This window comes from Anguilla anguilla, chromosome 10 (assembly GCF_013347855.1).
Source record: "Anguilla anguilla isolate fAngAng1 chromosome 10, fAngAng1.pri, whole genome shotgun sequence".
NCBI classification, from domain to species: domain Eukaryota; kingdom Metazoa; phylum Chordata; class Actinopteri; order Anguilliformes; family Anguillidae; genus Anguilla; species Anguilla anguilla.
The window spans coordinates 14,755,251-14,782,936 of record NC_049210.1 but is presented as its reverse complement, the minus strand read 5'-3'; the positions used below and the strand labels follow the sequence as shown (position 1 = coordinate 14,782,936).

The window sequence follows — 27,686 nt, the reverse complement described above, 5'->3', positions numbered from 1 at the left end:
ACTCATTACCTTTTGTGTCTATTCTTTGAAGGATAGATCTTCAAATTACAACATTGCCACTTTTCCTTTACAAAACATTAAGCTTAAAACATCACAGTATTAATTTTCTAAAGCTATTTACATTATTAAAGTAAAGTAAAATAGACTTACATATTGCTACATTCATACTTGGCCTCTTTAGTGTGCAATGTCAATGATGTGCCTTTACAGCATTAGATGAACAGTAGTAGCCTATTATTGTATATTTATATTTAGCATAATAGTAACATATCAAACTGAAGCAAGCTGTTTATTCACTCGTTTTTTTTAACTTCAGAAGCGAAATGCTGACATATGGGTGTGCCATGACCTAGTTAGGACAAAGATGGATTCCAGGAAGGGAAAAAAAAATAAAAATATCAAATGGATTACGTCCAATATTATCTTCCTTCTTCTCAGATCCTTTAAATGGTGCAAACATTACAACACACTGATATAGTCCGTGAAGAGAAGAAATCAAATATAAGATCCCTTTTGGAACCATGGAAAACCACACTTGCCATTTGTCTCCACTGCAGAAAAATGGCTACCTGTGCGCTTGGCCTCTCCTCTACACTCTGTTGAAGGATGTCTCCGTACGGCTTCTAATAGAGAAGCTAAAATGGTAGCTTCGATCTGATTGGCTTGTCGAACTCACTGTTGTTAACCAGCCAATTGCCCAAGCACTGCAAAATATCAGACAATGTTCACAATAGTTGCCCCCGTTCTACATATCGAAATATATAAAACATTTTTTCCTCAACAAAAAGATTAATAATGCACGATGTTTCCTGGGCTGAAAGACACAAGGCAAAATGGAAGCTTTTTTCTGATTGGTTCTTGCCGTCTGCATGCCTTAAGTAGAATAATGAACACTTAATTGTCCTCTAGAACCTTAAAACTGTTACCCTTTTTAAAAGTAAATGTTTTCTTCGTGTTAAAAGCAAAACAAAAAAAGCCAAATACCATTCAGACCGAAGGCTTAATATTGGAATATTGGCTGGGATGACTACAACTAAATTCTCTGGCAGTCCACTAAACTAAAGCCTCTCTTCCATCTTGTTTCCTGTTTGGGTAAATCTAACCGGTACATTCTACGCTTTTTGTAGCTTGTAATTTCCAGCCAAATGCGCCGCAATGAGGAGCAGATACATTAACAATGTGTCGATTTTCAACTAAGAAATACATAATATTGAATATTATAATATGTAAGAATTTTATATCGAGGAATTCTCAAAAATATTTGAGTATCGAATGTGCGGGGAGATGGTTGGATAGCTCCCAGTGTAGCTCAATAGTGGTGTATTGTGGGAGAGACCGAAAACCCAGACCAGAGGCACACAATATGTGCTGGCTCGCAAAAAGGAGGCAGGATCCTTTAAAAGCATGTAATGTAATCAGGGAAATGTAAAAGATCTAGCCGTTTTGGTGGAAAAGTCTCGATCGGAATAACCTACATCATGTCCAAGCTTGGAGAAAAAGCCAGGTTAAATGAAGATCACGGTAGAAAGCAGAGTTCAAGTAAGCTTGCCTTTTCCACCTTCCCTTCTGTCTGTTTCGGTAATGGGGACCAGCTTTAAGCCCCATTACGGACATAACCGTGTTTTATGGGACAACTGGCACAAGTTGTTTTTTATCTTAGCATGCAATGTTTTTCTTTCTATTAACATTCTTCTGCAGGTCTGGCGAACGGAATGGAAAACAGCCATCCAGTTTGCAGCTCAGGGGAGAAACGTAGTCACCATTGGAGGAGTTACAAGTTGATTATTGACCCAGCGTTGAAAAGGGGATCGCATAAAGTCTATCGTTACGATGGACATAATTTCAGCATGCCCGTGAGTTTGTGTTTTTTACGATTTACTGGAAGAATGGTAAATTGATACATCTGTGACTGTTCGCAGCGAACGTGATTGTCGCAATGAATGATATGAAAGTAGGAAAGTCGTTTGTCACAGCACCTGACACACTGCATCAAAGTGTCACAATATTCCCATGGTTACGAACGCGTTCGGCTGGCATTGCAATAACAAAACCGTACGTGCACCCATGTTTAACTTTTACTATTCATCTATATTGCATATGAAAGCATAGCACACGTGCATACATGCGCGCCGTGGAGCCATGCTTCATTTGCAAGCTAGCTACTGTAGCTGTTGAATGAAGTGAAGGTGGCTATTATTTTGACTTCATTGCGAATGCTTTTTCCCGCTTTCTAACAGAACCCGGGAATGCAGCCGGTGGAGACTGTCCGAGACCCGAGAATCGGTCGTCTATGGACCAAATACAAGGAGACCGATCTACCGGTTCCTAAGTTCAAGGTAGTCACACCCCCACTCTGAACTTGTCTAATGTGACAAGTGTTCTGTTGTAAAAAATTCTCAGCACTGCAGTCTGATCAAATGTTCTGGAATTCCCTATGGACTGTTGTTTCATCTTACAGTTGTATAGATAAAGGTCGGTATGCCTACTGTTTCCCACAGTTTACATTTCTTAGCCAATTGTGTGCCTACATAGGCTACATACATTGGATACATTCATGCACAATTGAGACATAGCTATTCAGAGTTTTAACGTACATACGATACATTCAGAAACCACAGCATACATGCAGATCGTTGGAATTCAAATACGTTATGGTATTTACTGGAAAATTGTCAACTGTCCTGTAACACTGTTAATTTTTTTATCCAGATTGATGAATGTTATGTCGGTCCGGTCCCTCCAAAGGAGGTGACGTTTGCAAGACTGAACGACAACATTCGGGAAGGTTTCTTGACAGACATGTGCAAGAAATTCGGCGATATAGAGGAGGTGGAAATTTTGTACAATCCCAAGAACAAAAAGCATTTGGGAATTGCAAAAGTTCTTTTCGGCTCCGTAAAGGCGGCAAAGGACACGGTTCAAAATCTTCACAACACTTCTGTGATGGGAAACATTATCCACGTGGAGCTCGACCCGAAGGGTAAGCAGTCTAATTGTGTTCTCTCTCTTGTCTGTGCCTATCTGTTTATGATTCCGGTTCACATTCTAAATATACAGTTTGAATTTTATATGAAATTGATTGCAGTCTTTTAAAAAGCATGAAATCCCATGCTGAAATTCACGTCTTTTATTTCTTGGTAACGGCATGGTGTCCGATGCTGTCAGAAAGCTTATTTTGGTGAACATGCTATAGGTCCATCTTATTCCACACCACTGTGGCACGAAATCTTGCCGGATAAACCGAATATTAGTACCGCTTAGTAAATGGACTTCTTAACTGATTCAGGGTACTTTGAAAGTGAGCTTATCATTCATTACCACACTTACCCTGCCTGTAACATCCTGTTTTTTTTTTAAAACGGTTAATCTGAAAGATATCAGTATATAACTAAATAACTCAGTTACTATCAGCACATTATTCATTTTAAGAGGGTGCATATTATGCATTCTGTTTTATGCATTTTTTATGCTGCATTTTCTTTGAATGATAATGTACTTCATAGTTGAAGAAGCAGTAGTGAGCCTCCTCTTGAAGGTTTGGTGGAGGCAAAGACTGGAGCAGTTTGTTGGGGCAGCTGACTTTTAGACCCGTATATGAACCCCCCATTTAGCTAGGATTCTAATCCAGGGAGTGTCACTCTCTGTACGTGATCCCATTCGTAATCTTCTCTACTTTCTATGTCTGATTAAGGGGGGGGGGGGGGGGGGGGGGGGGGGGTACAGAAGGGGGGGGTACAGAAGGGGGGTTGATTGCCTTCTCCCCTTTTAATGAAAAACAATGAAGTTGTTTGCCCTTTTCCAAATATAGGGCCTTAGTTGTATAGAAAATTATTATTGTTGGCTTTGCAGTTTTGCACTGTAAATATCTTGTGAATGTATGCGTGTTGCTGGTTATCAAATATTCCTGATTGCCTGTGACAACGTCTTGTTTTTTGCATTTTTATAACAATTCCCTGTGAGTAAGGGGCTAAAGCAGGTGAAGGGAATCACATTTAACAGCGGATGGCACAAGCGTTCCATATGTCAAAACGTTAATGGTGGGGTTCTGTGCAATTTAGCAAAGAGTGCATTTTTAAGCTCCACCATCCTCTTCTCACCTATCAAACAGGCGAAAACCGAATGCGGTACTTCGAGCTCCTGATCAATGGTTTTTACACCCCTCGGACACTACCGGTGGGGGGTGAGGACGCCCGAGAGGTGTCGCCACACAGCCTCGCTGATGCCCTGCTGGTAAGCGCTCTGTTGCGTTCAGCTCGAGTGCCTGAATGAAGGAGTCCTAAGGCTGTGATCTCTGCTTACTGTTTCACTGTACGTCCACAGGCAGCTGTGCATGCGTCTCTTTTGAGAAGGGATAGTTCAGAAGTGACATTTGGGTATTGCGGTGGTCATGGAATCGCAAGTTATGGGTTGACTGAATACACTGGACGCCAAAGGCCTGTTTAGTATGTCTTGTACATCTTTGCTGGTGAGGTGCAGAGGTATTCAACAAATTGTTTCTTGCTTCATAAACTTATATTTGATTCAAATTATTTTCCTTATTTGGCAGTGAGGACAGGTTCCAGTTTAATGTCTGAAATTTGTGACTAAGTCACTAAGAAGCAGTCCTGCAGTGGGGGTGGGGGGTTTGCTTTGCACACATGTTTGATGGTGATCAGGGTGAAGGACATACCAGTAGATGGGAGTGAAGAGTTTCATTCAGTGCCATGGGATTATGCACTACCTTCTTACCTTCCCTACTTTCTTTTTTCAGATTGGGTTATATACTTCTGTGCAATCTTCTCTTTGCAGGTGCACTCATTGATTGTTTCCTAAAATTGATTTATTTTCTTACACAATCTGAAATACTGCTGCAGAGAAATGATGTTTTACACCAGTCTGCTGTTCAGTTCATTTTCAGTCTTTGAAACTTACTTTTGTTTTTCATGATATTTGTCTTGCCTTGCTTGTAGACGGACAAAATAAAGAATCTGCTATATGGCCAAATGAAATTGAAATTTGGCATGGATTGTTCACTTAAAATATTTTAAAAGAATATTTCTTGTCACTTGAAGGCAGGCACAAAATGTGGATCGCATTCATTTTGTGTCAGTTGACTAAATTTAACTGACCCTTAACCTTGAAAAAACTGATTTTTTTGCTACACTGTTTAAAATGTGACAGCTGGGTGACCATGTTTTACATTTGAAATTGGGGCATTTGTTAACTGTAATGTCCATAGTAACCTCTAAATTCTTTTGACTGCACGGCTCTTAAAAACGGTTAAGTGCGTTGGCTATATTTGTTTATTCTGGTTTTATGTAAAGTGTGGGGAAAATGAGAGAATGGTCCTTTGAGGTAAGAGTGCAGAAACCTGTAGCTTGAGACGCTGACAACTTCATCAGCGGTTTAGATTGTCTGTGCAGCAGGTGGTAGAGTGAGGCCCGGTCGGGAATGAGCCTCGGTTCTTACCTGTCAATAACAGTGAGCTGAGCAGTTTGATTGCAACCTGTACTTTGACCACATCTGCTAAGAGGCTTCCCACGAAGCCTCTAATGTTGATTCTAATTAAAAATGCCATAACCCTTGGTTCAGCAGAACTTCGTTTTCCTGCTCGTACGCTGAGCGATTGTGAGTCGGCTGGTGGATTTTAATACCCCCTGCGTATCCTCTCTGACAGTTTTGAGCAAGCGACTAGACTGTTCTTACACTTCTTACAATTCTTTTTGGACCTCACTTATGGACGGATATGCCTTCTGACGCACGGTGCTTAATGAATAAGGGAAATGAGTGCTTTGTTTTATTTAGCATGAGGTTGACAGGCATTCGCCTGAGAAAGTGATTTTAATTGCAGGGCCTTGGTCACCATGGTGCAATCTCGTTTCTCTCCAGGCTATCGAACCCGCGAAGAGACTGTCCGAAGGCAGCTCTTCCACCCTGGGGGGTCCAACCACCCCTAACAGCATTAACACGCCCCTCTCCCTGGACACGGCCTATTCCAGCCTGCGGCAGGACACGCCAAATAGCTTCGGGCACACTCCCCAGTCCCAGGGTACCCCGCATACCCCACGGCTGGCCGGTACCCCGTTCTCTCAGGACTCCAGCTACTCCAGCAGGCAGACCACGCCGGCGTACCAGGCCAGCCGGGCCGAAGGCTCGGGAGGGTACAAGGCCCGGAGGCACGAGACCAAGTTCCAGGACGCCTACAACCGGAGGCCAGAGCGCCACTACGTGCACAACACGGGCGGGGCCTACCGCGGCTCGGAGCAGACGTCCTTCTCCAGCCCCTCCTTCAAGCACCAGCCGCCGCCGCCCCCGCCGGAGCCCGCCCCCTCCGCCCCGCCCGTCGGCTCGGCCGGCTACAAGTCCGCTTTCTCCCCGTACCAAGCCCCGCCTCCCCCCGCGTACCCCCACACGGAGCCCCCGCCCCACCACCCGCCTCGGGAGCAGGAGTACAGGAGGATCCCCCCGCCCCCTCCCGCCACCAAGGCCTTCCCCCCCAGCACCGCGTCCGCTCCCAGTGCCAGCGTGGACTTCGTGCCGGTGAAGGAGAAGCCGGAGACGCCGCCCCTCCCCGACCCCCCGCCGTCCGCCGAGCCCTTCCCTGCCGCGCCGCCGCTGAGCAGGACCCCCGAGCAGTGCCCGTCCCCTGGCACCCCCACCCTGGAGTCGGAGCGAAACAGCCTGGACTCCCGCATCGAAATGCTGCTCAAGGAGAAGAGGACCAAGCTGCCCTTCCTGAGCGAGAGGGACTCGGACACCGAGGTGCGCATGGAGGGCAGCCCCATCTCCTCGTCCTCCTCCCAGCTCTCCCCCATACCGCCCTACTCCGCCAACTCCCAGCCTGGCTACTGCGGGGCCACCCCGGCCTCCCGCCCCTCCAGCACCGGCCTGGAGGACATCAGCCCCACCCCTCTGCCCGACTCTGACGAAGACGAGCCCGTCCTGGGGACGGCCTCTTTGGTGCGGAGTTCCGAGGCCTCCTCCCCCAGTGACCCCCTCTCCCAGGCCAAGACGGACAGGGGCAAGAGGAAAGACTCGACCCCGGGGGACCAGACGCCCTCCGACAAGATGGATGTGGTAAGACTTACGCCTGTGTCCTTACGCTTGCTGAATACTGAAGTTTGTAGCCTTATTCTTGCATTTGGTACCCTCTTTCCAGCTTGGGCTTTGAGCCCTGAGATGTATTATTTGTGATTATTTACCTTAAACCTGGCAGGCTGTAGGACTGTGAAGTTGTTGAGTGGGTGCCAGTATCCACTAGTTGAATACCTCTGTGCTACGACTCAGTATTGCACTTGCCCTGTCTATTGTTGTTTTTTATTAAAGAGACATCACACCAACACTTGGTAACATTTAGGTATCGAATGCAAACTGAGCAATACGAATATGCTCTTAATGAAGGCATGTGTTTTTATGTTTTTCAAAAAAGGCACCCAATGAATCTAATCTAGTGAACTTTAGAGACAGGAAACTTTTGAGATAAAACTGATTTCAAGCAGAGATATCTGCACCTGTGCACTCACATGTGGTTTAGTGATGTAATTCGAACTGTGCTTTGAAATTCTCAAAACAGGCTCCTTTGTGGTACATGAGAGATTTGTAAGTGGGCAGAATTAATAAAACGGAATGAAATTTGGATGTTTTAAGTTGTTTATTTGCAGATGAACTACTGCTGTCATTGCCCCATACATTCAAAGTGTGTTGTAGAGTATGACTGGAGGTTATTTATTTTGTGTGGAAAAAATCAGATCCCTGATGCATGCATACATCAACTTGTGGCACAAAAGCAATGCATTCATTTTGTTATATTGACAAAATGTTTCTTTAGACTACATTAGAGCTTTTAATTTAATTTAATAATTTAATAATTATATCTCATTTTAAGATCTTATGTTAGAATGTGCATAATTGCCTAATTATTGGATTCAAATCTGTTCTCAGACAATAGGAATGTGTCACCTAAGCCAAGGCTGCTATAGGGGGCATCTGGATAATATTCCTGTTGTTGTAATGGATGCCTCTATTGTGGTGAAAGTCAGCAATTGAGTGTATTATAGAATAAGCATAAAAATGAGGCAGTGGTTTGCTTTACAGTTGTTGTTTTTTTTTGCTCATAGTGCTTTCAGAAATGTGCGGTGTTGATCTGAATTGTAAGCTACGGAAAAAAGTCTTCTTTTCAAAAACGCGGCAAGTTGGCAGGATGCTGTTCACAGCTTTTTCTGAACAGGCGCTTTCTAAGAATTGGCTTATGTCTTTGCCATTCACCCTACTCTCATCTCCAAAGCAAAGAATTCACTAGTGTTGCAATGTCGTTTTGGGGGAACTAGTGTGTACAATGGTATATGATGGCATATACCTATTGAAGGAAACAATTAGCTAATTGTTTGATATATGTTGTAAATGTACTGTGGCGTTTAAATATAACTGGCAAGTAATTTTTGTAAACCTGTGAAAGGAAATTATCCCTAAACCCATCAGTGGTGATGAGTGATGTTGTTTGTATGTCAAAAACCACAACAGAAACTAAAATAATACTCTTTACAATTGCAAAAAGTTGTGAAAAATAATTTTCTTGTTGCATTTTTAGTTGACCATAAAAACCACAAATATGTGTAATGAGAAGAGATTCTTTTATGTGTATCAATGAGATTTTTAACCACAAAGGCTCCTTTGAGTCATGTCAGGTCAGTCCAGTGTAGCTGGAGAAAGGGAGTCTATTCTGAGAACTGCTCTTGACATTGCATGGCCTAGAGGTGATAAGAAGGGGTGTCACTTTTTTCACCTCCATTCTCATTGTTGCGTTTGATTAATAACATCATTTTTTTGGCCAAATTTTGAATTAGAAGGATATTTTATTATTGTCTTATTGTAGATTAAATGGGATGTGACAATGCAAAAATAACAACAAAAGTTACAATTTTTGACTTTTCATGATATATTATTAACAAATTAACAAAGAAACATCAGACTTCTAATAGGGGAAAATTAAGTGCTCCCTTAGCTTCATTGCTTTGAAGGATTTCGGAACCATTTTTCCTTGCAGAATTGTTTCAACTGTACTTAAATTTTGTTCTGTGTACTTTTAAAAAATATCATACAATTAACACTCTGGACCACTTTGAGTAGTTTTGTAAAATAATACTTAATGCGCAATCTAATTCATAATTTAAAAAAATTAATTTTAGCAGCAAATTTTAAATATTGTTTTAATTTAGCTGCCACCGTAGCAACGATGTTATATAATCCTGCTGTAAAGACTTGCCCAGATTGCCAATTCCACACTAAGTTGAGCCATACAGATTTCCCTGTGAACATCCTACACTGTTTTGTTGTTAATTATATAATTTTGTAAATGCCATTAGGTATTTTGGACCCTATTTTTCCTTTCCATGAATGTTCTCTTTCGATGAATGTTTTAAGAAGCCTACAAATAATTTTCCTTTCAGGGGGATGTGGGTTTGCAGAGATGTGGAGTTCTGGCTAGATTTCAGACATGCTAATTTTAGGCATGAAAAGTTTCAGCCTCATTGAAGCTGTAGATCTTATGATCATACTCTGAAAAGCACAACTGGGGATTACTATCGGTAATCTAATATCATTAATGCAGTGTCCAAGCCATTGTGGACTTCTTCTGCATGTAGCTGTGGGTGAAGATGATGTTTGAGAAGGGCTTCCTTGGGTGTGAGTAATGGCTGCTGATGAAGGTTTTCGAATTGTCTGTGTCAGCTGAACGTGACCATAGTAAATAACAGGCTGGGGAGACCTGTCTGCACGCTGTGGTGTGGTTGCTGTGGCCATAGCCAGGGGGAGTACTGTACACAGGAAGCTCATAGCGTGCAAGTTTTAAAAGTGCCTCCCAATTTTTTCCCTTTTGATTTTTGACTCATTTCACCAAATGTGTTTGGCAGTTGCCTGCTCCAGTATTGTGACAACGTATTGGTTTGTGTGTGCGTGTGTGTGTGTGTGTGTGTGTGTGTGACTGAGACAGAGGCAGATTGATACACCCCTCCCAGTGTCAGGTGTCTACAACTGTTTGTGTTCACGATGGTGATAACACTCAATGGGATTGCGCCTTCCTTGGCTGAGCAGCTTTTCCATATTTGGGGTGGTCTTAATCATTTACTCCAAAAAATCATTTTATTTTATAAAACAGCATATTTACATGAGCACAGATTAGGCTAATAAAATTCTGTAAGTGAACTCTTATCGTGATTGTTTGAAAAGTTGTAGGCCTATAAAGGATGCATGTTCAGAAATAACCCCACTGTCTGACTTTTACTGACTCGTACACAATGGGGTGTGGAAGCAGCTCGCTCACAAAAGATGTGCTGAGAATTTAGTGTCTGTGTGTGTGTGTCTGCGTCTGCTTGTGTGTGTGTGTGTGTGTGTCTGCATGTGTGTCTGCTTGTGTCTGTGTGGTGTGCTTGTCTACGTGTGTCTGGGTCTGGCTGTGTCTGTCTGTGTGTGTCAGCTTGTCTGCATGTGTCTGTGTGTTTGTGCATGTTTGTGTGTGTGTCTTCGTGTGTCTGGTTCTGGCTGTGTCTATCTGTGTGTGTGTGTCGGCTTGTCTGCATGTGTCTGTGTGTGTGTGTCTTTGTGTATCTGGGTCTGGCTGTGTTTATCTGTGTGTCTGCGTTGTGTGTCTGTCTGTATGCGCACGCCCTTGTGTGTGTGTGTGTGTGTCGGCGTCGGCTTGTGTGTTTCTGCATGTGTCTTTGTGTTGGTGTGTGTCTGTCTGTGTGTGTCTGTATGCATGTGTGTGTGTGTGTGTGTGTGTGTGTGTGTGTGTGTAAGGAGCCCCAGCAGGGCGCTTGGTTTGCGGAGAGCACAGAATGGGCCAGCGAGGGGTCTGCTGTGATCAAAGGCAGTGGCGCTGCTCAATAGATCTGAAGCGGAGTCCTCAGCTGTTGAGGAGCTGCAGGGCTTTTAGCGGCACTCAGCACTGGAGCGCTGCTGTGGGGCTTTGTGTGGAGAGAGAGGGAGGGAAGGACATTCCAGGAGAGCAGCGCTGAGCTATCGGCAGGGACACATGCAGACCTATAGGGAGGTTTGGGGAGGGTTTGGGGGGGGGGGTGTTAATGGGGGTTGGACTGTTGGTGCTGCCGCTCTGCCAACCCCCCCCCGCCGTCGGGCTGACTCATCCTATCTGCTGATGAAAGGGAAACCCCCGCTCGTCCAGTGACGCTACGACAGAAGAATGACGGAGGGGGCTGTCAAACTCCTCTCCCTCTCTCTTTCCCTTTCCTATTCCGCTATCTCTCCGCCTCTTTTTTCCCCTCCCCGTCTCCCCTCCCTCTCTCACACTCTCTCTCCCCCTCCCTCCCTCTCTCTCCCTCTCTCTCTTTTCTCTCTCTCTTTCCATCCCCACAGCAATCCTCCCCCCTCCTGTCTGCTGTTTATGAATTCCAGTCTTCTGGAAGACACTAAATCTGTAGCAATGGGGGTGACTGGAGGAATATTACATGCTGGTGGGTATTCTTTTACAGACCAATAAATAGTCAAATGTTTTTTTCTCTTCATATTCTGCAGCTGTATTGTTCTAAGCCAGAGATGACCATAGAAAGATTTAACTGCACTATAATAAACTAAGGATGATGCTGTCATGATACCATCTTTAATAGAAGCCATTTGTGCAGGGCTGTGCTGCTTTGTGCACCCAGTGGTCCTTCTCCTGTCTGCGTGTGTGTGTGTGTGATGCATGGTGATTTCTTTCTAGTGCAGTGATTTTCTCCTGGCTGCATACGTGTACAGTGTGCAGTGGCTGTATTTGTGTCTCTTTTTTATTTTAATGAGGGGGTCTGTTCACAAAGAAGTTCTCTGTTTCTCTGGCTTACCCTTCCTGAATTTCTGCTTCTCCCGATTTTCAGTTGGTGCCATGTTTGGGGTGCTGAATTACATTTAAAAAAAAAAATATGTTTACCATTCTGTTAGGGAATGATTAACATTCAACAAGCCATCCTGGTGGCTCTTTCTCAAATGTCCATATGCTCCACTCAGATTTTGTATTTGATTTTGTATAGACAGCTGTATGGTCCCATGTCATTTTGATGTAATTTACAAATGTGCAAAAGCCTGTGAAGTCATGGAACAGTTAGGAAGACTCCCATTGTGCAAAGAGAAACTGTACAAACCCAAACACTTAACAGCTTCAAAGTGACAAAGAACACTGCACAGACCACTATTCATTTTCTGGTAAAGATTGTTATTCCCAAAACTACAGACAAAACCGTGACAAGCTCAACAGTTGATAATCAGAAATCCCAGTGTAAAGTTGTCTGTCCTTTTGTATATCTCCCAATTCGGTTAAAGCTGCTATACTATAGGAAGAATTGTGACCAATAGGATTTATCTTTGATAGACCACAGGAATCAGAACGGTGAGTAGAGCAAGCTTTGAAAACACTGCTTGATAGTGGCTGTAGCCTTTTAAAATGTGTAAGATTAGAAGAAGGTAACTACGGTGACAGTTACGGAGTAGTGTGACCTTGGAGGCTGCTGGTTACCTCAGCGTTCCGAGCGACTGCCCTGAGAACCGCCACTCGGTTGGTCATTGTGCAAGGGTGGTATTTGTTATGAGCAGGAAACTGGAGGCAGTCCTGTGCAGCGGTTGAGAGAGAAACGGGTTGGAGCCCGTTCAGTTCCTTTTCCGTTTTCCCGCCAGATAAGCGTCTTGTAAAGGAAGCTGATTTCCCCAGACAGTTGGTTTTGCCTTCATGGTTCTAGGTAACATCGAACATGGCTATCAGGAGTTTTTGCTGCTGCATCATTTATACATATAAACAAGATGGGCCTCATTGCACGATAAAGAGAGCAGTTCATTACAACCCCCCTTTTGATTTTTGACTTTAGTACACAACTTTTGTTGGACTTAGAACGCTGACCCTGGCCACTTCTGTTGGTCACGAGCACTTCATCTTGAGGTTGAATCAAGGCTAAAGGGCCACAGCTCGGCCTGTGAGGAGTTTGACCTTGACTCTTTGCCCAATTTGTCAAGCGTGAAAAAAACGCTCCTTGCCATTCTGCGGCCACTGCGATGGCTTCCATTCTGGTCCACCATTATGACCATTATTGGAGTCTCATTGGTCCGTCCTTTGATTCATGTGTGATCAGTTGAGTAAACCTGAATAGCAGCCCACTGACCTCCGTGACCCTTTGTTCCTGTTTCCTGGAGGGAAGGGGGGGGGGGGGGGGGGGGGAAGGGGAAGAGAGGTAGACAGAGCATCTAATGAAATCTGGGGCTGTGAGGTACTGAAAAGCAGATTTTTTTGGTTGCTCACTGTTCACCATCTGTGGTTCTGACACCCTCCCCAAAAATATAGATGGATAATAAATACTATGCGTTATAAGCCATTTTGATTGTAGATTCTGACTTGACATAACCAATAGGCCACTACATTTCTTCGCAAGTATCCATAGAAGTGTTGGGAGGGGTGCATTCATGGCTGAATTCTATATTAAATTCAATAATTTAAAACCCTGATTCACTGATTGATTACACTGAGTGCTGCAACTGTGACATTGTTTGATGTCCTAAATTCAGGACACGGTGCACAAGAGGGATGATTTGTCATTTGGAAATTGAGCAGTGAATTATTGAAGCTATTTAACAAGCCGCAGTAGCTATAACAGAGCTGTGAGATCAGAGAGCAGGTCTTTAAAGCATTTCTGCAGCTAAAAGTGTGATTGAGAGCTCATAAAAAACAATCAAAAGACTGGTGCCTATCCCCCTCTGCCTCAAAAGCACTAATCTGTCATCGATTCGTACGTGATGAGCTTGTGGGGGGTGAGATGGCAGGTATTTGATGAGTGAGGTTCTGTAGTTAGTGGGGGGAGGGGTGTCAGCTAAAATGATGACAGTGAGACAATTGATGGATGGTAAGGCCCCAGCTATTAGCAAAGGACATTGTAATGAACTGTGACATGACTGACAATGCTTGATGAAAGGGAATGATTACATTTTTACACTGGTCATACATTTTATGTACATTTTATGTATGACCAAAGAAAAAAAATTGTATTTAGTTTGTATATCTTTTTTCATATTTTTTTTTTAAAACTAATGTTGCGGTATGGCCAGAGTTGTATGTATTTTGTAACTGTTTTGTAAACCACGTCTATTTCCAACAAGTGCCTTCAACGAAGTGTGAGGTTAGAGTATTTGTTGGTTTGGTTGGCAGATCAATATGTTTGCATACACTGTGTTCCTACTGCAGCAGTACTGTGTATAGACATCTTTGCCACGGCACCCAAGAATGTCATGACTAATACCACTTTTACTTGCAGGGTATCTTTCCTCTAGGAGGGAATTATTTTTATAAAAAATAAAAAAACCCTTTTGGTACATGCATCCAGATACAATATGGGCCTGAGATTTTTTGGAGGAAGTATTTGATTGTTTCTTGCTCCTTGTCTGTCTCACAGAGCCACCAGTCCTCTGGAGAGGACATGGAGATCTCGGACGACGAGATGCCCGGCACCCCTATCGCCAGTGGCGACTGTGCCAAGGGCATCGTGGTCAACTCCTCCGTGTCCTCCATGTCCGCGATCACCATCCCCCCTCCGGGGTTCCCTCCCCTGCCCCCTCCCCAGACGGGCTTCCCCCTCCCGCCCCCACACCTCCCGCCCCACCCCGCCGTCCCCGGCCCCCCTCCGCCCCTGCCCGGCCCTCCGGGGGTCCCCCCCCACGCCATGATGCACCCGCTGCACCCGTACGCGCCCAACATGGTGCCCATGATGCAGATGGACCTGGTGAGCTGCCTGCCGCAGTGGAGCAGCATGCAGATGTCCTTCCAGATGCAGACGCAGATGCTGAGCCGCATGATGCAGGGCCAGCGGGGGTACCCCTACCCTCCCTTCATGGCCGGGGGCGGGGCCATGCAGTTCGGGAACCCCTACCGGCCTTTTTCCATGGGAGCCGGGCCGTCTGCCAGCATGGGGCACGGACAGCCCTGGCCCCTGCCCGCCATGCCTAAATTCAACCCCGCGGTGCCCCCGCCGGGGTACGAGCCCAAGAAGGAGGACCCGCACAAGGCCACGGTGGACGGGGTGCTGATGGTCATCGTCAAGGAGCTGAAGGCTATCATGAAGAGGGACCTCAACCGCAAGATGGTGGAGGTGGTGGCCTTCAGGGCCTTTGACGAATGGTGGGACAAGAAGGAGCGGTCAGCCAAGGTGAGTCAGCCAATCACTCGCGGTACAGGGTAGTTCTTGCTTGAGACCTTTGCATTGGTGTACAACGGGAACGAGTAGCTCGGTTTGCTGCCATTGCTAGTTTACTTCAGGTTTGCCACCAATGAGTATATATGTTACTTCTTGGTCTGGGTATTGGAACAAAGTCCCAATGTGTTGTTCGTCTTTGCTCATGTTGCTAGGATACTTTTGAAGTATAAGCAGCCTGTTACATTTAAAGCATTTTAATACATTTTTTGGACTGACTCTCACCTGCCTCACTGCTGTCTGGTCTAGTTTATCTTTTCTGTTGTTATGATGTGAAATCTAACTTCCCTTCCAATGAACGTCTGCAGGCTTCTCTCACCCCGGTGAAGTCCGGGGAGGGGAAGGAAGAAGAGAAGGAGAAGCCCAAACCCAGGGAGCCCATCGCCTCCAGCCTGCTGGAGAACTGGAACAAGGGCGAGGGGCTCGGCTACGAGGGCATGGGGCTGGGCATCGGCCTGCGGGGCGCCATCCGGTTGCCCTCCTTTAAGGTACGGCCCACGCCTGCGCCCGCCCATTACGTTACATTACAGGCATTTAGCAGACGCTCTCATCCAGAGCGACTTACACAACATTCTACATAGCATTTACGTTGCATCGATTTGGATTTATATACCGAAGCAATGCAGGTTAAGTGCCTTGCTCAAGGGTACAAGGGCAGCGTCCTACCTGGGAATCACCAAAGTGCGGATGGGATGGCCCTTCTCCCGACCAGCTCTGCGTTCCTTTGTGTTCTCAAAACTCTTTTCATTTACGTAATTGGATCAGTGGCTGGGCTCAGTTAATGCAGATGGCTTTTGTCTTTGGTCATTGAGATGGAGTCTGAGAGCATCTTCAGGGTAGTGGTTGGCTGCTGGGAAAACTGGGTTTTGCTTGCAAGCCATTTGATGGACAAGTGGCTTTGTTACTGCTCTTATGTCCAAGGCCACCTGTATTGAAACCCTCACAAATGGCATAGGCACAATGGCCTCTTGTTGGTTGTTTTTTTTCTGGCAATGCAGAAGTCCTGAAAGACGCTGCATAATGGATGTTTGTAACGGCTTGACATTTGAGAGGCTGAGTACCTTAACAGAGGTTCACAAATACCTTCTCCATCCTTTCGCAAATAGAGGTCGCAAAGAGGAAGAATATGTTGTTGGCCTTAGCCGTACTCACCATTTTATTTCCACACGACTGTGTAACCCTGTAATTTCTAGGTCCATTCGGTGTTGTGACCTCTGTCCATTTGAATGGCTTGATCTTATTTATTCAAACGTAATAGTAACTTAGGACTTTATGGAGCAAAATCAGGAGAAATGGGGTCAAGAGTTATTCACAAAGCACTATGTATAAAATCCAGTTGCCTTGGGGATACAGTGTAGTGTATTGTTTTGCTGTTCTTTGCTCGGTGTAGCGGTCGGGAAACGTTTCAAGACCTTGCTTCAGCCAAATTGTGGTGGACGGGCACACGGTGGGGGGTGATGGGTAATGGTGGGTTGTCTGCGCGCAGGTGAAGCGGAAGGAGCCCCCCGACCAGGCCTCCACGGGGGACCCCAAAAGAATACGCCCCTCTACGCCCGTGGATGACGAGCTGGAGGATGAAGGTTAGCTCAGGATCTCGATGAGGCTATCTGTTTAAATAAAGCACGGATAAATTAAAACACTGGCCCCTGAACAGCCTCCAGTGTGGGCGGGCTTTGTTCGTATTTAATGTGTGGGATTGGCACGCTCATGCATTTCGCTCTTTCATCGTTCCTCTCAGTGAGCGGGCAGGTTCCTGCGTTCCCACCCACAGGGGTTCCTTTGCCACTGCATGGAAAAAAAGACCTGCAAAAAAAAAGGGAGGCTTTCTGTAAACAGCCTGCATATATTGTTAAAAATAGAAATGTCCTGTATGTACGACACGTTCCTTTTGATAGTAATGGTAGTACGTTCATAAGGTGTTGAGCAGAGTGGTTAGAGAAACAGAAACTAGAAGTTATGTCAGTGTTCAGAAGAAGTAGCCGTAAAACCTTTAAAAGATAATACATATTGCACCAACAATAAAAAATGAATGAAAATAAATAAGGGTGCATATTTGTGTTTTCCTGTTGATTCTGTAAATTCTGTAGATTCTGAATATATGTGGTATAATTTTCTGCAGGCTCTTATTTTGGTTTAATGTATTTGTTATGCTGTGAATAAGCTAGTGGAGCAAGTTTACGGTTTCACATTTGTTGGTTGCTTAGAAGGTTCTGCAGAAGTATGCCCTGGTCTAACTGTCTATTAGATATCACAGCTCCCTAGCTAAATGCGAGTCTCACGTGATGGCTGGGCACCTTAGCTGTGCTGTGAGCTTTTAAAATGGCGGTGGAGGTTCTCACACTGTGTGCGTTCTTGTCCTCAGAGTCCGAGCGGGACAGGGACATGGGGGACCTCTCTGACGTGTCCAAGAAGGACGGCGACGTCTCGGCCATCAGGCGAAGACACGCCCGGCCGCTGGAGCTGGACAGCGAGGGGGAGGAGGAAGAGGAGACTTCTGGGAAAGAGGAGGAAGAGGAGGAGGAGGAGTCCTCATCGGAAAAAGAGGAGCCAGAGGAAGTGGAAGCATCTGAAAGACTCTCTTCTGGCAAGGTGAGCTGATGCTTTTCATTCGTTTTCATTTTTAGTGTCCAATTGCCTAGAAATAATGAAAGCGTAGGCAGTAGGCACCCACAGGTAAGTGAACCTGGTCTGTTCTGGGCCCTACAGGAGGGCGAGGAAGATGATGACGAAGATGAAGACGACGACGAGGAAGACGAGGACGATGAAGATGAAGTCGAATCTGACAGTAGTGAGAGGGAAGAATCGTCTGATGACGGTAAATATAAAAAAGGGACTTCAGTGTGTAGGCTATGCATTCAGTATTAAGCACATCATGCCTCAATCACAAGTGTTTTTTCGTAGTATTTTTGGTTCTGAATGGACCCCAAAATATGTAATTTCAATCTTTTCACCTCCCAGAAGTTGCCAGCGCGATTTCGTCGAAAGCGGACTCCGACTCCTCCGAGGAAAGCGAGGACTCCTCTGACTACGACTCGAGCTCCGAGGAGCACGAGGACCAAGAGGAGGACGTGGAGGCGGAGGACGAGGAAGACGACGAGGAAGAGGAGGAGCTCCGGGCGTCCACCTCCGATGACGAGGAGGAGGAGCTGGAGGCCAAGCCTCCGGCCACTCCCACGGCGCCCATCCTGCACGACGACGAGCTGGAGCTGGCTCTGCTGGGCGTGGCGGAGCAGGGCATGGAGGAGGCGGAGCTGAGGGAGGGGCCGGTGGAACACCTGACCCACGCGACCCACTTCCTGGAGGGGGACGAGATGGTGGACTGCATCACCGCCAGGCTGGAGGACTCCATCGCTCACATCCTGCCCCCCGAACCAGCGCACGACCTCAGGCCGCCGTCGCCGAAGGGAGTTCCAGGTTATTAAAGCTTCTCTCGTTCATAAAGATGACATCGGTGTATTCATAAAGATAATATTGGTGTGCTGGATTTTTCCATATATACATAGTCATAATGTATCTTCTGGGTATTGTTTAAACAAGGGGAAAACGCATTACCATAGCAATGATTGCCTCAGTGTAATAAAACATAGGGGTGATCAGTGTAAAACAGTGCTTCAAATTAGAGCTGAGAGTTCATCTTTTCTGAACGGGAGGAGAGAACAGTGCACATATGGGGGTAAAGCACAGGAAGAATCCCACACAGTTATAAATGCAATACTCAGCGGTGCATGGTACAATCATTGCTGTGATAATATTGCAAGTTGTTACCCTGTGGTGCAGCACTGAGAGGTGCTCTTAAAGTGGAGAGATACAGGATTATATGCAATATTATTAAGGGTTAAATTAGCTTGGTGAACTATGGGGAAACGTAAATGAAACGCAACTTTTAATTGAACTGGGATTTCTGGTGTGGAAATTCAGTTTTCATCTAATGTTCCTAATCTGTGTCGACTTTTAATGACAAGGTTTTCTGTGCTTCTGTGTTCAGTGGAGGAGCCAGACATCGAGGTGGAGGCCGACCTCCCGGAGGTGAAGATGGAGCCTCACGAGGACTTCGGGAACCTCCGCCCCCCCACCCCGACCGGCTCCTTGGCGGACAGCGACCTGGACGTGCGGCTCAAGGGCAAGTTCTCCTCCCCCGCGGCGGAGGAGGAGGAGCTGCCGCGCACGCCGGGCCGAGAGGCCCCCGCCCTCCTGGAGGCGGACGTGCCTGTCGACAAGCTCCTCCCCCCGTCGTCCGTCCTGCCCCACCCCCTCCCCTGCTCGGCCCCCGTCATCGAGGTCCAGTCCCTGCTCCTGCCCCCCGGCCTGCTGCCCGACCTGCCCTCCACAGCCAGGGTCTCGGCGGACGAGGACCTGCCCAGGACGCCCGGGAGGGACCTGATGAGCAAGGTGGCCAAGTGCCTGGGCAAGTCCCAGAGCACGGACACGGTGCCAATCACGCCGGGCAGCGAGGCGCCCCTGACGGGCAGCAGCCTGACGCTGAGCTCGCCCCACATACCCGGCAGCCCCTTCTCGTACCCCTCCCAGTCCCCCGGCGTCAGCGCGGGTATCCCGCGGACCCCCGGGCGGGACTTTACCTTCACCCCGACCTTCCCCGACCCCGCCTGCGTTGCGTTCGGCATCCCCATCCTCAGGAAGGCCTCCTCCGACAGTCTGGAGGAGCGGCTTCTGTTCAAGGAGCCGCCCCCCAGCGCCTCCCCCCTCGGCTCCTTCCCCGCGCCCCCGCCGACCCCCGCCCTCGGCCCCGACCCCCTCCCCGGCGAGCTGTTCAAGGACTCTGCGCCGCCCCCGCCCAGCCCCTGCCCCTCGCCCATGGGGTCCACTCTAAGTGCAGCCAGCGTGCCAAAAGACCAGCCTGCCGACGCCCAGCCGGCGGAACCGCCTGTGCCTCCCGACGTCACCCCGCCCAAAAGGAAGCCGGGGCGGCCCAAGTCGAAGAAGACCCCTGCGGTGGCCCCGCCCCAAGAGGTAGAGGAGCCCCACGTGGGCGACGTGCCCCCCTCCCTGCCGCCCGACCTTCCTGTCGCAGACCTCCTGGCGGACTTGCCAGTGGCGGTCACAGTGGCGCCTTGTGCCCCGACGGAGCCCGCGGTGGTGACCCTGGACTTCAGGGAAGACTGGACCCAGCTGGAGGAGCAGGACAAGCTGCCCCTCCAGGAGCTGGACAACCGGCCCCTGGAGGAGGACTTCCTGCAGAAGCCGCAGAGGAGGGTGAGGAGGCGGCAGGAGGAGCTCCTGCTGGCCTCCCACTCCCCCGTGGCCTCCTCTCCCAGGCCCCTGTTCCCCCCGCGCTCCGAGTTCGAGGAGATGACCATCCTCTACAACCTCTGGAACGACGGCATCGACGAGGAGGACATCCGGAACCTGCAGATCACCTACGACAAAATGCTGCAGCAGGACAACGGCAACGACTGGCTGAACGACACGCTCTGGGTCCATCATCCTCATATCCTTTACCCAAACTCCATTACTGGCCCCCAGGCACAGTGGTGCTTCAGTTAAGGTCAAACACATGCTTTCTCAGGTAACGTTATCTACTGCTAGTGGGTGCTCATGAACCCCAATAACTGGTAGACCTATCATGTGCTGACAGTCTCGGTCTTGTCAACCAATCAAAAGACCTTGCTGACCATACTGTGGTAGCTCCTCCCTCTTTGGGGTTCATCTTGCTCTCCCATCAGTGCATGTTCCCTTTGCTTTATTACAATGGGATTGGAGTACCGCGGGTTATCTGACTCTGCAGTGAGGTGGTCAAATAGTTATGGGTTTTTGTGGGTTATCAGAACTAGGGTTACATTATTTAAGTGGCATACATTTCAGGACAAATGCTTTGTGGATGTTGTGCCATGTGTCTGTGTGAAGCTCTCTGGTCGTACCCTTCCCTTGACCCCCGGCACCCACCAGCATTGCTCCAGTGAAGAGGAAGAAGCGGGACGACGGGATGCGGGATCACATGACGGGTTGCGCTCGCAGCGAGGGCTATTACAAAATCGACAAAAAGGACAAAATCAAATACCTCAACAGCACACGGCCACTGATGGACGAGCCACCAATGGACACGCAGGTAAGCGGTGGCCATTTTGGCTCAGAAGAGTTAGCTCCCTTAGCTTCTGTTTTCAGATTCTGGATTCTTCCATAAAAATCTCAGTGAATAATAATGCCTGCTACCTGTATAATACAGTATAATAAAGTTATCCAGTAAATGGCGAGAACAAGGATTGAAAGGCTGTAATGAGTCTGTGTAAACAATGTGTGTTTATATTTGTCTATAGACATTTGTGTGTGTGGTGTGCAGGGCTAGTTTTAAGTTGTAACCAGGGAATGTGCTTCTCCTGCAGGGGATGAGTATCCCAGCCCAGCCGCACATCTCCACCCGAGCCGGGTCCGAGCGCCGGTCCGAACAGCGCCGCTTGCTCTCCTCCTTCAGCTGCGACAGCGACCTCCTCAAGTTCAACCAGCTCAAGGTAGGGGCCCAGACCCGTACCTCTTTTACCCCAAATTTCCTCATTTATCTTACCTCATGAATTAGATTCAGTGCAATCTGGTTCTGTAAGTTTAAATTTAGTGGAGAAGTTTTAAGCAAGGAGGCTTATCTCCACGTTTAGCTGCCCAGGACTGAGAGTGGGCCCAGGCTGCATGGTCCAGCCTGTCCCAGAATGTCAAGAGACCTGGCACGCTCATCCCTTGCTCCTCTTTCAGTTCCGCAAGAAAAAGATCCGCTTCTGCAAGAGCCACATCCACGACTGGGGCCTGTTCGCCATGGAGCCCATCGCCGCAGACGAGATGGTCATCGAGTACGTGGGCCAGAACATCCGGCAGGTGAGGAGCCTCTTGACTCAGGGCAGGAGATACTGTGGAATTACCTCCTGTATTCTCCTGTTTGAGCAGGACAACACTGAGCATCTATAACCCTGTCTGGTGGGGCCTATAGCTGTGTTGCCATTGGTCCTTGAAATGTGTTATTTTGAGTGTTTGATTTTCTGTCTGTTTTGCGCTATGTAAGGTGCATAAGCATAAATATTTATTTATATAAATGAAAATTCAAATGGTTGTGAATTTGGTTAATGTGACGTTCTACTGGGGGCAAAATTTGTAAGATGTATTGAATTGTCCATGACAGCCCTTGAGGACTCCTTGAGTTTTGAATTTGATGCACTGTAGAAGCCCTGCTTAATCTGTAAAGTAATGCTGAGGTGAATGTGCTTGCCCCCCCCCCCCCCCCCCACACCCCCCATAGGTGATCGCGGACATGCGTGAGAAGCGCTACGAGGACGAGGGAATCGGCAGCAGCTACATGTTCCGGGTGGACCACGACACCATCATCGACGCCACCAAGTGTGGGAACTTTGCCCGGTTCATCAACCACAGCTGCAATGTGAGTTTCTGTCACCTGCTAGTTCAGGGGATGCCAGTTTTCAGAATGTGTCATGCACAGACCCCTCACGTCGGTTACATTTAATGAGAGGATCACCTTGAAAATAGATAGGAAACTATTATGGGTCTGGTTTGATGCGTAAGTGGCTCGTCCACTGATGCATGCTATTGATTAGAACTGACGTGCGTTCAAGACGCCGAGCGTTAGCTAATGTTTGCGAACATATTGAAACTTTTTTCTGTTCGCCACGAACACTAGCTAACGTTACTTAACAGTCTGAAAAGGTAGTGCTCCGCAAACAAAAATGACTGCGGACAGGAAAGACATCGAGAGAACAAAGGTTGCCCATTTCATCCTGAAATGTGACCGAGAAGTCATCATCTCGAGACTCAGCATATCACTCAGACCTCTTCATTAGTTGCGCTACACGACAATACAGAGTGTACTTGTATAATATCTGTCATATCAACGGGTTGGTGGCAAACTAAATTGTGTGTTCATTTAAAATAGTTCAACATGAACTGTTCGCCACAAACTTAGTTCGGCACGAACTTTCGTCATCTTGAACAATTTTCTGCGCTTAATCATAACATGAAAAGGCTCTAGTGGATTCAGACTGCAACAGGAAGCATAAGCTTTGAAAACTGGTACAAAACGGAGTGCTGAGGGGGGGTCGTGCGATCTGTCCGCTCACACTTGTCTCCCACGGCGACCTGGCGTTTTCTGGATCAATAGATGGTGCAGTGACTGAAAAAGGGTTTATCGCCCTCCACCCCAAGCGAACGCTATAAATGACGAAGTGCAAAGGAAGTTGTTATTGGGAAATGAAGACATCCCATAGCTCATTTATGATTTATATGAACGCAAGAGGGATTGAACTTTCACCGCCTTGTGACTTTGTGAGTTTGGAGGCAACGCTGGCGTATGGGTGGATAAATTATGAACGATTTAATATTAATGGAATTGCATTGTAAGTATGATCGCTGCCTCGTTTTCACAAATTAGCACCGGCCGACCTAAATTGAATGATGTTAGGTACAGGAAGCTGGACTATGGCCGTGGCTGGCTTACATCCTCACTTCATTGCAGGCTTTAGCGGGTGGCGTGGGGACAACAGCAGAATTGGATTGACATGAATTCAGACTAATTTGTGGCAAGAGGATGATTTTCTCTCTTGTCTTCCAGCCCAACTGCTACGCAAAGGTCATCACCGTGGAGTCGCAGAAGAAGATCGTGATCTACTCCAGGCAGCCCATCAGCGTGAACGAGGAGATCACGTACGACTACAAGTTCCCCATCGAGGACGAGAAGATCCCCTGCCTGTGCGGGGCGGAGAACTGCCGGGGCACCCTGAACTAGGGCAGCGCAGGGGTACCCGTGGGGCACCCCCAAACCTGAAGGTGCACAGGCAGGGAGCCCAAAGTCCTCGCCTGATCCCGCTGCCTTCCCTGGGATTATTCAGACTAGTCAGGAGGACCCGTTGCATGGTTGCACTATGCCAAAAAAGAAAAGAAAAAGGAAACAATCAACCTTCTACAAAACTACAAAGTAAAAAAAAGGGGACGAAAACGGAAGACTTGTGTGACTGGAACACACTAATGAATCGCACTTAAGCTCAAAGCTTCTTCCATTAGCTCCTGTGCAGCTAGGTGTTTTTTGTTTTGTTTTGTTTACAGTTTCAGGTGCTTTCTCTACAAACATTTAATGTGTTACTCACTTTTTTTTTCCTGCCGCGCTCACAAGACACTAGATCTTCTCAGCCTACCTCCAACTGCTCACCCTTCCCATGTGATTTCTTCCATAGCCCCTCCCCTCCATCCCACACACAGTACAGTCACTGCCTCTTTGGAATGTAAAGCTGCTATGTTTTCCTTGACGAGCGTCAAACAAGTACGAAAATAATGTGTCTGCTCCTTCACAGGTGCTAACGAGTGCAGTGAGAATCTCCATTGCGTGGAAGTGAATGTTTGGTTTTCACTAATTTGTCTCAATTATCATTTCATGGAGGCAACCTAGAGGCCTTGGGTTCAGTGCCGCAGTTTCTGAAGGATTCATCATGCTAGGTGGAAATGCTTTAACAGTGGTGATGCCTAATGTTTGCTGCTAATTGACTGTTTGCAGTGGGAAGCTAGAGGGATGCTAGTAGGAGGAGGCTATTCATTTTTGCTGCTTGCCCTGTGTTGTGACCGCGACGGGCTCGTAGCGAAGGCATGCTAGCCTAAAAGGTAATGTTCTCATTGTTTACCTCATCTTTTCATTACCCATACTTTGTCTCTAATATTTTAGATTTTTGTTTGTTTTTCTGTATACCCGTGACTTGAGCTTTCTCAAGGAAAAACAAAAAAATGACTGACGATCACTAGTAAATACCTTTGTGTGCAGGGTAGATTAAATTCACCTTTCATTGTGTTCATGTCCAATATTAATACTATAATAGACTGTATAGATTCATTCCCCAGGAGCTTGTCTCTGGAAGTTGAACCTGTACATGAACTATTAATATGTACTGCCCCCTGGTGGCTAGGTTACAGAACTGAAATTAAAACAGATAATTCTTAGCTGCTTATGACTTAGAAGGCAAAGTTTGTAGGTCCCTTAACCAGGTCACCTGGACACTTGTATTGGGGCAGGATGTTACTCTGTGGAGGGAAGCAGTCCGTGTAACAGTGTAGATTTAATATTCTTTGTATCAGTCAGCTTTTTTACATAGATTGTGCACTTTACTGCATTCTGATAATTACTGAATGAGGTTACTTTCCTGACCCCTGAGTCCAGTCCAGTCCTTTTATTCTATGCTCCCTGCATCACTGTGTGATTAAACATTGGTGATACTGGTACAGGCTTTCTAACCATGTGTGCGTGTATATGTGTGTGTCTGTGTGTGTGCGCGTGTGAAAAATTCCTTGGCAAAGTCTCTCATTCTTATAAGCATTTGCTAGGCAGTACGTGTGATCTGGGTATGTGAGAATCTTTGGTCGACTGAGTGTAAGGCAGGACCTCACCAACATGGCCTCTAAGCCACAATTCTCCCTTCGTTAAGTAGATGTAAATGTTAGCTCTCCTCAACACACTCTGCCTGCTGGTCTGTGTTGCAGCTGCAAAGGAACTGCTGAACAGTTCCTTCTGACCCAAAAATTATGGTAGTGAGTGGAAGAAGCAGCCTTAGAAACCATAGCCAGTGTCCCTCACTGACTGACAACTGGCTGACTGACGGAGCAAGGAGCTGCTGTAGTAGCAGTATTTGTACACTAGAGGGTGAAACGGAACTTTCGGAACAATAATGGCCAACGTGAACAGTGCCTATTCAATTCTTTTCTGAACTAATGGATAGCACCTTTTCAGATAGAGAGAAAGTGAGAGAGATTGTGTGTGTGTGTGTGTGTGTGTGTGAGAGAGAGTGCAACCATGAGCGTGGTCTTTACTGATTCTTTGGTGCTACAGCTGAAATGTCCTGGGCCTTGGAAGAAGGCTCTGTGTTTACAGACATGGGGAGGGGGGAGACTGTAGTGCTTTTCTCTTTCTTTTTCTTTTTGGAAGTAAGGGCATCTCCCTTAACCTTTCACATGCTGTTAATTTCTTTTTGTCCCCCCCCCATTCTTGTTCATTTCCCATATGGTGCTGCTTTTTCTGTTTTCATTTAAACTACGTATGCATTTTCACCAACTGTCATAAAAGTAGCAGCAGTAATTATTGGTTGCACAAGTTAAATTTTTTGTTGTTGTTGTTGTTACAAATGCACTAATGCTGGGGCCCTTCCTTGGCAAGGGCCCCATCTGTGAATCAGAAGCCCCAAAAGCCCACATTATTGTTCATCTTGCCTGCAGCTTCTGAGCATTCACACAGGGTTGTGCGGAGGCTTTTTTAAAGAGAATCATCGTTGTGTTTATATTGTACAGGTTCGTTTGTATCATGCCAGGCGATTTTATCTTCAGCAAAGGTGCGGGGAAGGGCAGTGGGGTACCGAAAATTCCATGAGTTTGTTTCCTCTTTTTTTAAAGGAAAAAAAAAGGATAATTATTTAACAATTGTGATATTTTCAGGGAGCATTAAAACGTGTAAAGTAAAAAAAAAAAGATAAATTGTTTATTTGAAGCAAAGGTGCGTCCAATCCATCATGTGAATCGGCATTTCCCTTGGAAAGATTGTTTCTTGTAGAAACGTCTTTTTTTTTTCTTTTCTTTTTTTTCCCCCAGCCCTTTGCTCTTTGTAAGCTGTAGATTGTAAATAGTTGTGTAAATGTTTTTTGTTTGGGGTGTTTGCTACAGAAGCACAGCTCAGAGGTATGCACCAAGTGTAGAGTACACTGGTGCACACACAGCTGGTAGCAATATATTCAGCTTGTGTCAAGCTTTTTTTTTTTTTTTTTTGTAAATTCCGTGTACATCTATTTGCAGTGTAGAGAATACGAGCATTATTCTGCGAAAGGAAGAATGGCAAAAGAGCTGGGTGAGCTTTCGTGACTTCTCAATTGCCTATTTATTATAAATGACTGAAATGTTTAAAAAGAATAAAATTAAAAAATAAAGGCATCTTCAAATGTATTTATGGACAGCTAAAAGTGGATTTATTGTTTTTACACATACACTAACGCACAATTTCCTCCCATCGCCACTACAGATGTCTCGGTGGTTTAAGCAATGCTTATTAAATATCAGTGCCCAATGAGAAGTTTCAAGTTAGCCTCTTTGCAGTTTGTTTTTATTCATTATATTTGACCATTTTTAACTAATTTTTCTAAACACATTCATATTTAGAAAAAAAACAAACAGGTTCCATGTGGATTGAGGTATGGACATTGAAATGGTTTGCAATAAAAAATGTCTGAGGCATTTGAGTATTGGTTATTTTTATTGTTTTTAATTTTACTAAGGCCCAGCTTTGGAGACCGTACTGTTTATTATTTTTTTATTTACACACCTAGAGGTTTTTTGTGTTGATGGATAATGTGCCGAATATCTTTGTTGACAAGTGTTGTGTTTTGCTGTAAATATTTGTTCATACTTTTGTGAATTTATGATTATGTATTATTGTATTATAGTAACTTTTATAAAGGAATCCATAAACATACTGACGTTTTGTTAATAACCTTGAACTGTGTCTTTTGTTAAGGGTACCAT

The 27,686-nt window shown here is 46.2% G+C and overlaps 1 protein-coding gene across 1 annotated transcript; it reads left to right on the top strand.

Annotated features, from left to right (window-relative positions):
- The first annotated feature begins 795 nt into the window (after positions 1-795).
- Positions 796-27,636, top strand: LOC118206991 (histone-lysine N-methyltransferase SETD1B-A-like). Its single transcript, XM_035380222.1, has 18 exons — positions 796-1,539; positions 1,699-1,853; positions 2,238-2,336; positions 2,710-2,980; positions 4,109-4,230; positions 5,869-7,056; positions 14,400-15,149; positions 15,503-15,682; positions 16,681-16,774; positions 17,557-17,783; positions 17,901-18,009; positions 18,153-18,608; positions 19,180-20,640; positions 21,092-21,258; positions 21,533-21,658; positions 21,894-22,013; positions 22,432-22,569; positions 23,755-27,636. The coding sequence occupies exons 1-18, from the start codon at positions 1,479-1,481 to the stop codon at positions 23,926-23,928; spliced, it is 5,898 nt and encodes a 1,965-aa protein (XP_035236113.1). The 5' UTR covers positions 796-1,478; the 3' UTR covers positions 23,929-27,636.
- Positions 27,637-27,686: the final 50 nt, after the last annotated feature.